The sequence below is a fragment of the Babylonia areolata genome, chromosome 6 (assembly GCF_041734735.1).
Source record: "Babylonia areolata isolate BAREFJ2019XMU chromosome 6, ASM4173473v1, whole genome shotgun sequence".
Classification (NCBI taxonomy): domain Eukaryota; kingdom Metazoa; phylum Mollusca; class Gastropoda; order Neogastropoda; family Buccinidae; genus Babylonia; species Babylonia areolata.
The window spans coordinates 48,553,069-48,569,748 of NC_134881.1; the positions used below are offsets into that span (position 1 = coordinate 48,553,069).

Sequence of the window (16,680 nt, forward strand, 5' to 3'; positions counted from 1 at the left end):
CATCTAGTTGATTATTCTGTCACTTAAGCAAGGGGTCCGCACTCGCAAAAAAACAAAACAAAAAAACAACAACAAAAAAACCTGGGCGTGACTTTTAATGGAGACAGGAGGCCCTTGACATGAAGGTGTCAATGGTCTTGGCCTCTACGATGTCCTGGGGTAGATCATTCCAGTCCTTGATGGTACGGGGAAGGAATGCCTGCTGTCTGTACTGCGTTCTGCACTGTGGAATAGTGAACTGCTGATCATGGCAGGCTGGCTTTAATGCCTTCTGTGCTGACCAGGTCGTTGTGGATCTTCTACAGCATGGATAGGCATGCTGTACGTCATCTGTCCTGGAGGTTGGGCCACTTCAGTTCTTCAAGCATGGTGGTGGGGCTAGAGGTGTTGTGTTAGCGCCTCATCACGAAATGGGCTGCCATGCGCTGCACCGCTTCACACTTGCTGATGTTCTGCTCAGTGTGTGGATCCCAGATGCTGCTGGTGTACTCCCGGATGGGTCGCACAAAGGACATGTAGGCCATTTTCTTGATCATCCTGGAGCTGACTTTGATGTTACGTCGCAGGAAGCCTAGAGTCTTGTTGGCTTTGTTGCACAGGTGGTTGATGTGCGTGTCCAAGCTAAGATCACTGCAGATGGTGACGCCTAGATACTTAGCACTGGTGATGGTCTCCAGGATATGGCCGTACAGACAGTAGTCAAAGTGGAGGGGGTTCCTGCTGTGGGTCACAGTCAGAGTGGTGCACTTTCCAGGATGAAAGGCCATGTCCCATCTCTTTTCCCACACAGCAAGTTGGTTGAGGTCTTGTTGTAGATGGGCCTGGGCTGCTGGAGAAGTGACCATGTTGTAGATCGCCGTGTTGTCCGCGAACAGGCATGACCTCGTAGTCAGGATGTCGGGCAGATCATTTATATAGATCAGGAACAGACAAGGCCCCAAAACGGAGCCTTGTGGGACTCTGGACCTGACCAGGACAAAGCCAGAATGCTCTCTGCTGATGACCACCGCCTGCTTTCTGTCTCTCAGGAAGTTGGCCACCCAGGTGTTGATCTCTCCTTGAACACCGTAGTAGCTGAGCTTGTGAGTCAGGATGCTATGGTTGACCCTATCGAAGGCTTTGGCAAAGTCCAACACCAAGATGTCAGTCTGTTTCACGCTCTCCATGTTCTCAAACAGCTCGTTGGTGAAGTCAAGGAGTTGGGTCTCGCAAGATCTTCTCATGCGGAAGCTGTGCTGTTGGTTGCAGAGGATGCCATGATGTTCGAGACGGTTCATGATGGTGTTGGTCAGGATGTGCTCCAGCACTTTACAGCATACGCTTGTCAGAGAGACTGGTCTGTAGTTTGCCGGGTTGTACTGCTCTCCTTTCTTGAACACCGGTGTAACATGGGCAGTTTTCCAATCAAAAATGGTGACACTCAGCTCAAGCTGTGCCATCTGAGGTTCACCAATACAACCAAAATTGCTTTCTTTAGCTGCTGATACTCAGAAAGAACTGAAGCATCAACTTGAAGAAGAAGACAGTGAAAAAAAAATTGGATGATTAAATAGAAAATAATGGGAGCAATGAAGAGATTGGCAAGATCGAACAGTTGAGTGATGCTCTACAAAGTAGACTCTGCCCACATGACTGACAGTGTCACTGATCGAAATAGCAGCAGTACACAGTGGGAGCAACATTCTTGGCACTGAACCAATGCAGGCAAGGTGTAGAGGTAGAAAGAGGGTGAGGGGTCTGAAGGTAACTGGACAAAGTATACCGTGTCAAAGAGGGGGAAGAAGAGGGCCGCGGGGGCGTGGCCTTACTGTGTTTGAGGGAGTCAGTGTGGGGCCATCAAACAACATCCAGCCTTTTATTGCTGACTTTACTGGTGACAGTGAACTGATATAAGACCCACACAACACAGACTGCATTGACACTTTCTCTCTTATTGTTGATATCTAAATCAGAACTTTGCGGAAACCAATTTGTATGTACAGCAGATACTTCAACAGGTACAGGCAAATCCAGGCAGGAAGAAAAAAATACTCCAGACTGTCAGCATAAAAGATACAAATGTGTTTGAAATGAAACAGTTGTTGGGTCTGACTTTACTAATGGGCATGAAAACTGATTTGACTGAAAGGATTGGCCTAACACATTTATGTTGTTATCACTTGAAGCAGTCACACTCAATCATGTATATATCTCTTTTTATTGTAGTTGTTCTAGTATAATTTGTGTGCACAGTTTTAATCCATTTGTCAAAAAAATATTACTGTGCAAATGACTCAAAACACTGATTTCAAAACAAGTCTTTGGAAAAATACAATTATAAAAAATACAAAATTAGAAAACATTATGTGTTTTGTATTCTTTATTTGATTACCTTTCAGGAAATTTTTTTTTCATGGGTCTCTATCCAGTAACAAAGCCCATAGAATTAAAAAAAAAAAAAAAAAAAAAAAAAAAAAAAAAAAATATATATATATATATATATATATATACCTGTTTCTTGTGCAAAAACCTGGCAAAATACATTTCACTAAAATCTTACTTCCCCTGCAGCAAAAGGGTTAAGGAATAATGCACACGGCACTTGTATATGTTTGTGCAACTGCTCTAACACCCGGGTCTCACAATCCACATACACATTCACATACATGTGCATACACACCCCTCTGCCATAATTCTGACAAATACAAAAAGCCACATAAAAACACAAACGAAAAGTGTATGCATTGGTTGACTAATTACAGACACCCAGGTCCCATCCTCTATCAGCACACAAAGATACCCTGGCCAAACCTTCCACTTACATACCTATATAAACTCACACACGGTGTCACACACAAGCAGTGTAACACAGACACAGACAGACAGACAAACACACTGAACACACACACACTCCCATACACATTTCCACACACACACACACAGAAAACACATGGTTCAAAGTTTTGTGACTTGTCACCAACACCCCCATCCGTCTCTTCTGGACACATGTGGGTAACTAGCCTGTTTCGTCAGTTTCCTGTTTTGGGAAAGGCTCAGAAAGACTCTGCCCTATTCAGAAGAAATCTCTGCATCATTGGTTTTGAGATGGTGCCATTATTGGTCTGATTACTAGTCTGACATGTTTATCCCTTAAATGTTTCCATTTCAAAATGAGCTCAGCTGACTGGTCATCAACTAATATCATCCATCATGTCCCCTAACATTTCCAGAAGGCCACATCCTGTATTTTACCATCAACAGCAGAAATAGAGGACTTGTGAGCAGTGAACCTCTTTCTCCCAGAAGGGGCTGTCTTGCCCAGCAGCCTGTCACCATCGCCATCAATTCTCACAAGACACACAACACATCCTCATTGCATTCCTACAGACCACTTTACCCTGGTTCTCCTTGTCAGCATGAACGGCTGCCAGCACTGAGGACAGATCAGTGTTGATCTTGGTAAGGGCCTGGAACAGCTCCCTGTTGCCCGGCCTGCTCTCTGCTGGAGGACAGGGAGTGGCAAGGGCAGAGCCCCTCTGCCTTCCCAGACCTGCCACAGCACAAGTTGGGCAACTAACAACTGAGAACCCCTCAACAGACATGTCAAGAATATTTCTAACAAATGAAGGAAAAAATGAAATTATAAAGTATCTCATCCCAAACATTCCTGTCTAAAGAAAAAAAGATAGAGTGTTTTCTGACTACAGAACTTATGAAAATAAATAAACTAGTTTCCAACAGAGCTTGTTCCCCATTGCATAGTCAAAAGCACCTGTGGGCAAAAAAGGAAGGAGGGCTAAAAGTAAATACTATTTAACATTTGCATTTGAATTCTCTAAAATGAAACTCACCCTAATTTTTGTATATTCTTTCTGTTGTTTTATTCTCAAATGAGTATGCACAATTCATAACATACTGCATATGTAAATGAACCTCTAGGATAATGAAACTTGGCAGGCCACACAACCATGCACTATAACCTGTATATCATTTTGTCTCTCCAAGTGTAAAAGGTCATGTAATTGTCACCTGTCACCAAGTATGTCACAATTTATGGTAAATACATTTAAACTTAGTGAAGCATAAGAAACACTGAATTCAAAAGATTGCGGAAAAAAAAACATGAAAGAAAATGGACCATGTTGAATGAACCTGTGCACACCCACACATGCGCACATACCAGCACAAACATGCAAAAGCACACACACACACACACAAACATGTAGGCACACGCACAGACACATAAATGCACAGTGCACATGCAACAGTTTCCAGTCTCACAGACATGATGGCCCAATTGTCAACTGATAAACAAATGAACCCTGGCCCCACACAACACATAAAAGCACACAACTTCCAACAGACCCAGACACACATACACACACACACACACATATATATATATATATATATATATATATGTGTGTGTGTGTGTGTGTGTGTGCGCACGTGTGTGCGTGTGTGTGTATGCAACTTTTGATTCCACACAAAATAAGTTTCAACGCATGCAGAAGCATTCCCATGCCAGGAAAGGTGACAGTGGTGACAATGACATTATGACATACAAACATACAGTAACATCATGCACATGCATGCTGTTAAGTTTAAGATGGAAGGTGAGGCCTCCCTTTCTAACGTGATATTTGACTGTGTGCCCAACTTGTGTCCACAACTATTGTCAAATGTCAACTAAGCCAAAAAAATAACTTCACAACAGTTCCAATTATTTTTTTTTTCTGTGAATTCAATTGAAATTTTACAAAAAATACATACATGTATTTACATACCCCCCCCCCCCCCCCCCCAAAAAAAAAAAAGAAAATCTCTTTCCTTGTAAAACACATTATCAGCCTGTATAGAGTCATAATCAAATGTCACAGTCACCACTGTCACAAAAAAATGAAAATGGCAAAAAATGTGCATGGGGTTATAATGTACTGATAAAAGTTCGATACAGAACAAAATCTGTTGCAATGCATATTAAAGAAAAAAAAGAAGAAAAAAAGACCAGGGAGATTTCTGTACATTTGATGAATTCAATACTAAAAACAACATGAATTTCAAATTCTGGTCTCCAATAAATGTCAGTTAAGGAGTATGCCAAATAATGTGGATTTGCAAACAATTGTCCTGATGACATGTTCACAGAATAAAGATACTCAGCCATATGATGTCTTGACACTAGACAAAAGAATGCCAAATTGTTGCAACAAATGGTAAGAGAAAGTTGTTAGAAATAGCATTTTAGGGCAGAATATTTCTTAATTAAAAAACAAAACAAAAACAAGATATTAAACTAAAATGGTTCTGCTTTGATCTGATGGCTGATTTATATATTGTATGATCATTGTGATCTGAGGACTCAAGATTTTTCTGGCTTTTTCTTTTTACATTACATTCCCTTTTCAAACTGCTTTAAATCCATGTTAGAATATACGATGAACAATAATGTAATATTCTGCAAAGCATGAACAACTCTTGTCAGCTCCTCCCACCTCCAACCAACCCCCCCTTTGTGTGTGTGTGTGTGTGTGTGTGTGCACACGTGTATGTAAGAGTATGTGAGAAAGGAATGAAATAATTAAACAAAACAACAAATAAGTCAATACATTAAAAGACAATGACAAGATAATTAAGTAGAAGGCAAATGACTGACATAAAATAAGAATAAAAATAGGCCAAGTTCAGTGAATGTGTGCACTCATTCACGCTTGAGTAAATGCACACACACACACACACACACACACACACACAAATAATGCACATTCAACACTATTTGCAATCTCAGACACACACAACCATCAACCAAAAAACATACATACCAAAACCCAATCATTCACATAAATAAACGCATATATTCACACACACATACACACAGAGGCATGTATGCATTGTGTGCTTCTTACAGACACAAGAAGCACTACTCAATGGAGTGCGTGCACATATGCACATGCAGACAGACAGACACACACACACACACACACAAACACACCACACACACACACACACACCTTAATCTTATACTACGCATATGTATAGTGCCCATTTCTGCACAAAATCTATTATATTCCATAGTTATTTAAAAAACATGCTTGTCAATTTCATATGTCTTTTTAAGATCTTTTATTAATATTTGTAGTGTTGGTATTACTTTATCAATACCACATTTGTATAGAAAAAAAGGGCTATCAATAACATATATAGAAAGCAACCATCAGTTTTTGTTTTATTGTCTTATCATTGTCATATCCAAAAAGCAGCAACATATGGTTGAGACCAAGTCTATCACAATTTGGACATTTTTCTTTTAAGTATCTTACTAACCCTGCCAAAAATAATTGTACATGATTAAATTCCAATAGATAATGTAGAATTGTGTTTCTTTGCTTTTACAAAAATTACATTTGTCATTTGATAACAATCCCATATTCATTAACTCACTCCAGACGAACAGTTTCTCCCTTACTTTCCCCTGCAGACGACCCATTTGTTAGGGTTAGGAAAAAAATCACAAAAACAAAACAAAACACAAAGTAACTGTATGAAACTCCCCGTACTTGACCCACTGACCCCTCTTCTAACATCGTGTGTACGCCCAGCCTCCCTCTCTTCACAGCCCTCAGAAGCTGAGTCACTGTCAGTATCTTCTTGCTGGTAGCTTTCTTCACTGCAGATACTTTATTCAACGTCTTCATCATCATCCTTGATGTCGAAACCTTCAGTTTGAAGCATTTCAATCACTTCAGCAGCAGTAAAAACCTGCTGTCGTGATCTAGTTTGCTCCAAAAATTTCCACTTGTATCGCCTGCAACGCCATTTTCGATACGTATGTTGTTTAGCTAGTCATGTGCTGGCCAGCATGTGTATAGTCACGGAAACCTCACAAACTTTCCATTCGACCCTTCACATGTTCGCAATGCCTGGTGTAGCTGCAATTTTTATGCTACCCGGTGAAGAAAACGTGGACAAATTTTTTATTGTCAAAACCGTTACAGTGTTCAGTCATCCAGAACGCTACCTTACGTCAGGAACGCTATAGTGTTACATCATCCAAAGTGAGTTAACATAGAATTTTTCACAAGGAAACGATGATTAATTTCAATCTTGATTTTATCTTTGGGGTCTTTCTTGCACTTAAAAAAATTCAACCATTCCAGTTGATTTTCAAAACAATGTTCCCAATTTTTGTAACTATTTGGTAGTGCTGGTTGTCCAATAAAGATGTCATGAAAGAAATGTGTTCTCCATGGAGCTTTTAACATAATACTATTAAGCTGTATAATAATTCACTCCATCCTGATCATTGTTATCTAATGCAATATTCTTTTCTCTTAGGAAGCTTCTTATGGAGTTTACACAACTGGAGTATTCCATATTTGGAACTGGGTTATTAATTCTATCTTGAAATTCATGAAAAAAAGAAAAAAAAGATTCCATTTTCTTTTACACAGTCTTTTATATAACAGACAATTTTTCTAACCCCCAAACAATGGTTCCATCAAAATATCTTCTCATTATGTACATCAATGGTGTAAAAAATTGTGAACTACTGCGAAATACATCTTTCCAAAAAGGGTTTATTGTTCATCCACTAACTTTCAGTGCTACTGGGTCTTATTCGCATAGCATTCCAGACTCTGGACATTCTATTAACAGTGTGTTTTTGCATTTAGTACTAACTGCAGCTTTTTTTTTTTCTTCAACCATACGAGTTTCAGGGATTTTATAAATGATGGAATGTGTAGAATATCTACACCTCCGTTTTGAATATTATGCACTGCCATTGATCTTTTAACATTATCTCTTTATTTTGTCCCATACAAAATCAAAATACATTTTTTGTAATTTTTCAATACTGTCATCTGGTGGGTTTGGAAGCATAATCCATAAGTATGTTAACTTAGACAATATAAGTGACTAAATAATTGCTACTCTTCCTAGACTAAATAATCGCTACTCTTCCTAGATGCGTAACATATCTTTTCATCCATACATAAAATAGTTTTTTTGTTTCAATGTACTTGTCTGTTATTTTTAGTTCTGCCATTTTACATATATATGACATTGGTGAACCACAGCCCAAGGATTATAAACTGTGGTGGATTCCAACTGAGTTTCAAATTGGTAACACATACAGAACTACAATTACATTTATTTCCCAATTGGACATTGCATTTTTTTCATGATTTAATTCAAATCCTGTAATAGTCTTGAAATTTTTGTGTTTTTGGTCCTGAAGCATAGACTCCATGAAGGTAGACAGCGAGATGTCAAGCCAGGAGAGCTGGCAGACCTTGCTGAACCCCTGAAGACTGCTCAAATCCTGAATCTCCAACAGTCATGATTACTGACAGATACTGCATGTTATGCTGTTCATTGCTCATGTCAAACTATACAGAAAGGGACCAGACAAAAATCCTCTGCTTCAAGTCCATCTTAACGTCTGTAGCTATGCATTTCATGATGGCAGTCACCCTGTTTCTCCAACATTAATAATTCTGCGCTATTGTTTAGCCTGAAAAAACAACAACAAAAAACAAACAAAACAAAAAACAAAACCCACAACTAATTTCACAGTCTCTGTTGGACATCAGTTGTAGACAGCAGAGATTTGTTCTCATGATATGTTCTGTCAGCAAAACTTCTGCTTTGGTCAGATTCCTCCTCCATCTTGACAGTCTGTGATGGCATGAATTTGGAAACTGCTTTCTGCAATTTATAATCTTTTTTATATAGTGACAATGAAAGTTATAGGTAATGGAATAGGAAATGAAGAAACCTGATTCACAGAAGGCACAATGAGCAAATACATTTCCAAGAGAGGAGGCCTCAATGCCAGAATTTTTCTTGTACCACTTCAGAAAAACAAACAAACAAAAAACTTGCTTCTTCTTCACTGCAAATGATGATGTACCATTGCTAACTGATAGTGAATGCTTCAAAATAACTGCACTGTAACTTTGTTACTTTTCTTGTGCACAAAGCGAAGACTGTTTTTCAACACCAAGATCTCCAAAGCTAAATCAAGCAAAGAACTATATTGCATTACAAATAAGCTTTGTGGCAGAACAAAATCTTCCTTGCTTCCTTCTGTCCATTTTCATTACTGCCCAGTGTCTTTTCAGATTTTTTCTGCTCAAAAATTGCTAACCTCAGGAAAGAACTGGATTCACAGTCAGTTTTGTCACATCCTTTGGGAAAAGACTTTCAAGGTGTTCCTTTTGTTGCTTTCACACCTGTTTCAGAGACAGCTGTACTTAGTGTGTTGAAAATCTGCTCCAAAAACATGTGACCTGGACCCCCTTCCCACACCACTACTGTATGAGTGTTTGGATGTTGTTTTGCTTGCACTTACAAAAATTATAAATGAATGTTTAATTTCTGGTGTCTTCCCTGATGTATACAAAACTGCACTTGTTAAGCCCCTGCTAAAGAAAGCCACTCTGGATCACAATGACCTCAAAAGTTTTCGCCCTGTTTCCAACCTTGCTTTTGTGTCCAAAATTATTGAAAAAGTTGTTCTCTCCCAACTTTCAGACCATATAGCATTAAACAACCTGTTCTCTTCTTTTCAGTCAGCATATAGATCTGCCAATAGCACTGAAACTGCTTTGTTGAAAGTAGTTAATGACCTGTTACTGTCTATTGATGAAGGTAAACTATCTGTGTTAACTTTGCTTGATCTGTCGGCTGCGTTTGACACAGCATACTCCTTTCCAGACTTCAATATGTTTTTGGGCTACTTTGGGAGGTTATCAGCTGTAGCTACTTTTGTTTTCTCCACATAGGCAGGTAGTAGTTTGCACAGGGCAGGAATCAGACCCCTGCTGGAGTTTGCACTAGTGGGTCATGGTTAAGTATGTGTAATTAAACATGTTTTTTGGATTCACTCAACAGTTCTGAGTTGGTTTTCTTCATACCTATCCAACCGCTTCCAGATTGTCTCTGTTAGTAACTTTAAGTCTGATCCAACCCTGACTTCCTATGGTGTGCCACAAGGCTTTGTCCTGGGCCCCGTTCTGTTTGTACACTGCTCCTCTTTCTTATGTCATTTCTGGCCATTCCGTTCTTCACCACTCTTTTGCTGATGATGCTCAGCTACAAAAGTCTGCAGAACCAAACCAAGTACACAGTCTGATTCCGTCAATGCAGGATTGTATTCTCAATGGTAAATCCTGGATGACATTCAACAAACTAAAGTTGAATGACGACAAAACTGAATCTATGATTATTTCTTCTGCAAGTTTGTCCACATCTACTTCTTTTCCTGCCTCTATTGTGGTTGGTGGTGCCACATTTCAGTTTTCTAAATCAGCAAGGATCCTTGGAGTCATTCTTGACTCAAACCTCAGCATGCATGCTCAGGTAGTGAATCTGATACGCATAGTCAATTGTGAACTTCGTCACATCAACTCTATCCATCAGTACCTTTCTGTTGGAACTACTAAAACTCTTATTACTGTTTTTGTGCTGTCACGAATTGACTACTGCAATTCTCTTCTCATAGGCTGTCCATATAATATTCTTCAGCGAATTCAAAAACTTCAAAACAATGCTCCTGTCTGACTCTCAGAGTCCCACATACTGATCACATTTCTCCTCACCTCCACACTCTACACTGGCTCCCCACTGAAGCGAGAATTATTAAATACAAAGTTGCTGGTCTCTGCTATTCTGCTTTCCACTCCGCAGGATCTACATATCTTTCTGACCTTATCAGTGTTTACACTCCCGCAAGAAATCTCCACTCTTCCTCTGACTGTTACCTTTTGAAACTTCCTTGTGTCAATACAAGAACTTATGGTGAACGTTCTTTATTCTTTGCTGCTCCTCACATTTGGAACAACCTTTCTCATCATATCCGTGCATCTGATTCTATTTCTGCTTTTCGCTCATCACTAAAACCTCATCTTTTTCCTTCCTCATCATATCCGTGCATCTGATTCTATTTCTGCTTTTCGCTCATCACTAAAAACTCATCTTTTTAAAACCTATCTATAAGTACTCTCAGCTTCCTTGTTCTCCAAAACCACCCATGTATGCTCACTTTGGATGTATGTAGAGTGGGAAAGGGAGAGTGGGGGGAGGGGGGGGGAGGAGTGGTCATGAATGTTTTATGAAACTTGTAATATTTTTCTTTCATGTAAAGCGCCCTGAGCTCTTAAGAGAAAGGGCGCTATATAAATGTACATTATTATTATTATTAACTGGGGCATGACCTCAATGACTGTGACAGAAGCTGGGATCACATATGCTCTTGGCCAATTTTGAGCCAAAATATTTCTGTGCATTGTCTTTTCTCCACTTTGTTGTTATGGACGCAGAACATTCTCACACTAATGAATCCTCAAGCTAGCCGAAACAATGTTGTCTTTTTTTACCACCAATTGCACTGTTATTTATGTTTTCATACTGGCACACTCCAAGTAAATATCAAGCAAAGATCATACAGGTAAACAGGTCTAGGACTACAGTAGAGGTTCCCTCAATAATTTCTAAGCCTCCTTGAGTGATAACATTAATGGAAAAATACAAGTCACATGCTCCATCTTACTCTCAGTATGAAATCTTGCAGCACACAAAACAGCACCTGGCTGCTTCCAGTATGAATGCAAGAGGGTAAGACAAAAACTGTATGCCGCCATTTAGGAAAAAACTGCACTGCACACTAACAGTTTCTGAGACTATTTTCTTTTACATAAATTTGTGGTCAAGCCATACAGATGTAGTTTAAATTTAATGGAAAGCGCATTTTGTATGGACATAAGCATGGTCAGACACAGCCAGTTGTTGGTTAAGACATGCACACATCAAACCCTTCTTTTCTGTCACATGAGATGTGGTTGAACACAGTCAACTAGATCTATAATTTTGCGTTGTGGCACGCATAGTGTTTTGCTGTCTGATCAAAGTGGCCAGACTTCTTTATCATTTTTGACTGTCGTTTCCTTTCTGCAGAAATTTTGTGACTGACATAGAAAATCTAACAGTGGCTGTTCACAATGGAACTGCTCTGCATGAATCAAAATTTATCACACACTCAACATGGCTTGGAAAATCTTTCTCTTATCAGATCTGATGATAAGTAATTGGTGATTATTTTGCACACAAAAACATACATTTCAGACCCATGGGTTTGATTCTTTGTTACAAGTTATACCAGATTCATCCAAATGAGCCTTTTCAACCAGACAGCATCATTCTGAAGTCTTTTGTTGTGTTCAGTTAACAGCAGCTAGCAGTATCTGACGTTGCTCAGAGTGAATGGTTTTGCCAACTCTGGCTTATGACAAGTGACTGACAGTTTCGAACAGTGTTCATATGAGTGAATCATATTCTAAGAGAAATACGAAAAAAAGACCACTAGACCCTCCTCAATTTTGCCTCATGCCATGAAACACAGGAACTGTTCAGAGTGAGCGTGAAGAAATCTGAGCACACAAAGTGAACCATAAACATTTCCTTTAACAAAAATAATATGCAGTACTTATATAGCACAAACTTCCTACATACTGGGCTATAAACACCTCCAATAAAACAGCACAGTTAGGAAAAGAAGAGAAGGGGGAAAATGAAGGAAGGACAAACCATGGATGTAGTTTTCCAGGCTGACATCTGTGCTGCTGATGCCACTGCTGTCATCATCGCTGATGTCCAGATTGGGAATCACAGCAGGCTGGTATCGACGATCAAAGGGAGAAAACTCGGACTCCTCATCACTCAGTAACTAAAGACAGAAATCAACTTCTTCTTCTCAATGGTTTATTGTCGATTCACTGAAAGATGATTTCAGCAATGTAAGCTTTCACTTATTTCATCACACACATACACACACATAAAAGGAATGAGGAAAGTGGTTTGAAGAAAACGTAAGGTTATGTGGTGGGGTGTGGCATGAAGAAGGTCAATACTGATAACAGGAGGTGCTGTGGCAGATTCAGTAAGGCACTGGACCTCTGATTCAATGGTCAGGGTTCAATCCCCCATTTTGGCCTAGACACGGTAGATATGAATTCACTGCCCTCATGGCTGTAATAGACTATGAGACCTTTAACCCTTTCACTTCCGGAACTATTTGTGATTTTTGCAAAATAATCACCAACCTAAAAAAAAAAAAAAATCACAAAAATTAAAATTATGCTCAAAAGTATGTAAAAGTATATGTTTTCTAGAAGGAAAATGAATGGAGAATGTAATTATCATGTCTTAAATGTTGACAGGATGAGATAACTCCCAATCAGGGGAAAATAGCTAAGATTTTTTGAAACAACACAGAATATCTTGAAAAAAAAAAAAGAAGAAAAAAAGAGAAGAAAATTCAAGTTTGTTTATTCTAAGGATGGAAATCATGCTAAAATATTAGCAAATGTATGAGACACAACAACCAAGTGCACTTATGTTGTTTCCTTCACTATCATGTTGTTTTAAACATAAACACTGTACATAACCACTCACATACACCCACACACACACCCTCTCACCCAAACACCCACAAACACTATCACACAATATCACAACACAAAAAATCACTGTAAACAATGTTTCGGCTTGAAGCTTTCATCCTAGATGAAAATCCAAAATGAAGGTTTCAAGCTAAAATATTGGGTTTTTTTTCTCCCCACCCCTTACTGTTGATGTATGTTGTAGCATGTAGTCATCATCAGGACAACCAGAATCACTTCAGTTCATCAAAAACATTACTTTCCTTTTCTATCATGTTTTCGTAGTTGCTACTGTTGACATTCTGCGGAAAATCAAACAAAATTCTAGATACCTCGTCTGTACTGTCATTCTGGCAGCGATGTTGATACACTCAACAGCATTTCACTTTATAAAAACAAAACAAAAAACCCCAAAAAAACATAAAAATTGAGCCAAATCTTACTGAGAAATTGCTTTGAACACTAATCAAAGCAGTCGCCATTTGTAAGGGAGGAAATGAGTGGCTGGGCACCTGGTTATGCACTTACCCCTAAACCGTGGATATATCTGCTGTCAGAAGTGAAAGGCTGAACCCATTCTGTTTTAGTATGTACTAATTTTCTGCAGAACTTACAAATAATTCTGGACGCCAAAGGGTGAACCTTTTCAATCAGTAAAAGGAATATATCTCCTATAACAGAACGGTACCAGATGTGACTGCTATGGGCTTAAATGGGAAGGCTGGGACCTCACAGTTGAGTATCGTCCACTTCATGGATGTGTCTTTGGGTGTGTTGCTCAATTTCCTGACCAACACTGCAAGTGTCTGTATCTCTCGGACCTGGTTAACACCAGGATATCATTATGACAGGAAGCGTTGAGTACAGCCTTGTCATGTAGTCCCAAACCTTAAATGCACCTCAATATCCTCCTCCTCCTCATTCATCATCATGAATGTAGTAAAAAAAAATTGTCCCAAATTCTGTGGCCTTTCACACCCTGCTCTCATTGTGACCTCAGTTTCAATCCGCCTCCACTTCCATGCCAGGGGTGAGTCCTGTCAAAGTTTTCAGTGTAAGCAGATTCATCAGGTACTGTCATTGGAGGGACTTGGTGGTGGTCTCCACTCTGGAGGGAATGCTCAATCAGGGTAGCTTCGCAACTAAGCGATTACTGTTCTCAGCAGGGGGATCAGTTGTTGGTGTCTTGCGTATGCTGAATACAGAACACCAATGAAGTGACTCAGCAGCAGTGTTGGGTCTCCTCTGGTGTGTGGCTTCATGGTGATAGATGAATTAGGTGTGGCTGTGTATAGCGAGAGTGATGCCACTGAAATGGTGCACTTGATGGGCCAGCAAAAGAAAAAAAATCTCATGTTTACAGTTCACTCATAGCTAACCAGAGCACTGAATAAATTTCAGACTATCAAACAGATAGTCTGTTCATTTTTCTATCTGAAATGTAAGGTCATGCATACTTTCTAGCAGTAGTTTGCATGCTAGAATTTTAATGAATTATTTCCCTCCAGTTCAAAAGAGTGCTTGGCAAAAAGGCAACAAAAGTCAGAATAATGCTTAGCACTTAACTCTTACCAGTTTGCAGAAAATGTTGAGTTTTGCTAAAATAACCACACTGTACTTGCAGAGATTTTTTGAAATTATGGCTTTTCAAGAGGTGTTGCAAGTTGCCTATTACTGATCGCAAAAAAAGACTTTCCCTGATTTCTTTTTCGGAGAGAATGGAATCTTTTTTTTTTCTTTTTTGCAAGTGTGATAGCAGGCTCAAGTGCAAGCGAGCAAAGAAATAAATTCTGTTGAAAAAGGAAGTGTTGGCAGGTCTGAAACCAGCATCTGAAGCTCCTCGATCTACTATCTTCACAAACAAAGACATTATGAAGCCAGTCAAACCAGGCGCTCATTTCAGTGAAAACAAATTGGCAGCCTCTAAAAATGTGTGGGGAGGCTGCCATACACTAAATGCCATACACGCTAAATGAGAATAACTGATTCTCTATGTTCTGTTGTTACTTTTTATCAGAAAAAGGTTTACCTTCAGTGGATATACTTTCAGTGGATAATTAAATTTTTACCACAGAAAATCGTGGATCAGCAGAAAATTCCTCAGCCTGGTAATCAGATTGTGGCAACTGGTGAGACTATTAGATACCAAGATAAAACAACAGTCCATTAGACAAAAGTAGGAAAGAAACACTGGAAGAAGCCACTGAGCATATAAAAATATTCAGTTAATGAAAAAAATCAATATACAAACCAGACTGTGTCATGCAACATAGGAGGCATGCTCAAAGTGTGCTTGTTTGTAACCATCAACAAAATACAGGCATTAATACAGGCAATCAATCAAACTGAAAAGTAAAATATCAAAATGTGGAGAAAAAAAAACAATCACAAAGCTGTAAGACCCTCTGCAAATAAGAGAATATTAGTGTCTTCACCTTCAAAAAACGATCTTCTCACATCATTCTGAATATTGCCTAAGTTCTGAAGAGTGAAAATCTATTTGACAGAGAAAGGGCAATCTATATGATTTTTAAATAATAACTTTGTTGTTTTGTTGGTTAGTGTGTTGTTTTATGTAATTTTTGAAATATGTATTATGACAGTAGGTGAGTCCTGACCTCCTGAGCATGTCTGTGACTCTCCAGCTGCTGCAGTTTCTGCTCTTTCTGCTGCAACAGGCGACGTCCAGCCCGCACATGTTTCTCCATGGTGTCCAGCTGCTGCCGCTCATTCTCCAAGCTGGCCCCCACCTCCCCCAAAATTCTGGCTCCTTGCTCGCTCTCACCCTGCAGTGTGTAACAAATTAGTTTGTATTGTAACTATTTCCTTTTTTTCCCCTTTGTCATCCATCTCACTGCTCATGCGTATTTGCTTGAAAATAAAAGATACTGATGATATTCTTTGAAATGGGCTGGAGAAATGCACTTGCAGGACAAATACACACAACTTACATACTCATTATATTCACATAATATACCATTCTTCCACCTAGACACACAAATACGCACAAACAGCATCATACCAATCTTTCACCCAATCCCCAGTCCACATGCACACAGTGATGTACCTTCTGAGATATGTCTTTCACCAGTTCCTGGCTGGCAGTTGCCAGAGCCAACTGACGTCTTTTCAGGGAACGCCTTTGTTTCTCCAGATAGGCCTTGGCTCTGGTCAATTCTGAGGCCTCTCGCCCTACATGCCGCCGTTGGGATCTGCGCATGGGATACACAATTCAATGCGGTATATCTCTGTAATTAAT

At 39.3% G+C, this 16,680-nt stretch overlaps 1 protein-coding gene across 1 annotated transcript in view; it reads right to left on the reverse strand.

Moving 5' to 3' along the window:
- Positions 1-16,680, reverse strand: part of LOC143283547 (uncharacterized) — a 150,337-nt gene that overhangs the window by 36,519 nt on the left and 97,138 nt on the right. Inside the window, exons 12-15 of the mRNA XM_076589791.1 lie at positions 16,489-16,633; positions 16,040-16,207; positions 12,568-12,706; positions 3,377-3,529 (exon numbers count right to left, since the gene is read on the reverse strand). Coding sequence (XP_076445906.1) covers positions 3,377-3,529; positions 12,568-12,706; positions 16,040-16,207; positions 16,489-16,633 — 605 coding nt within the window. The remainder of the gene's footprint in view (positions 1-3,376; positions 3,530-12,567; positions 12,707-16,039; positions 16,208-16,488; positions 16,634-16,680) is intronic.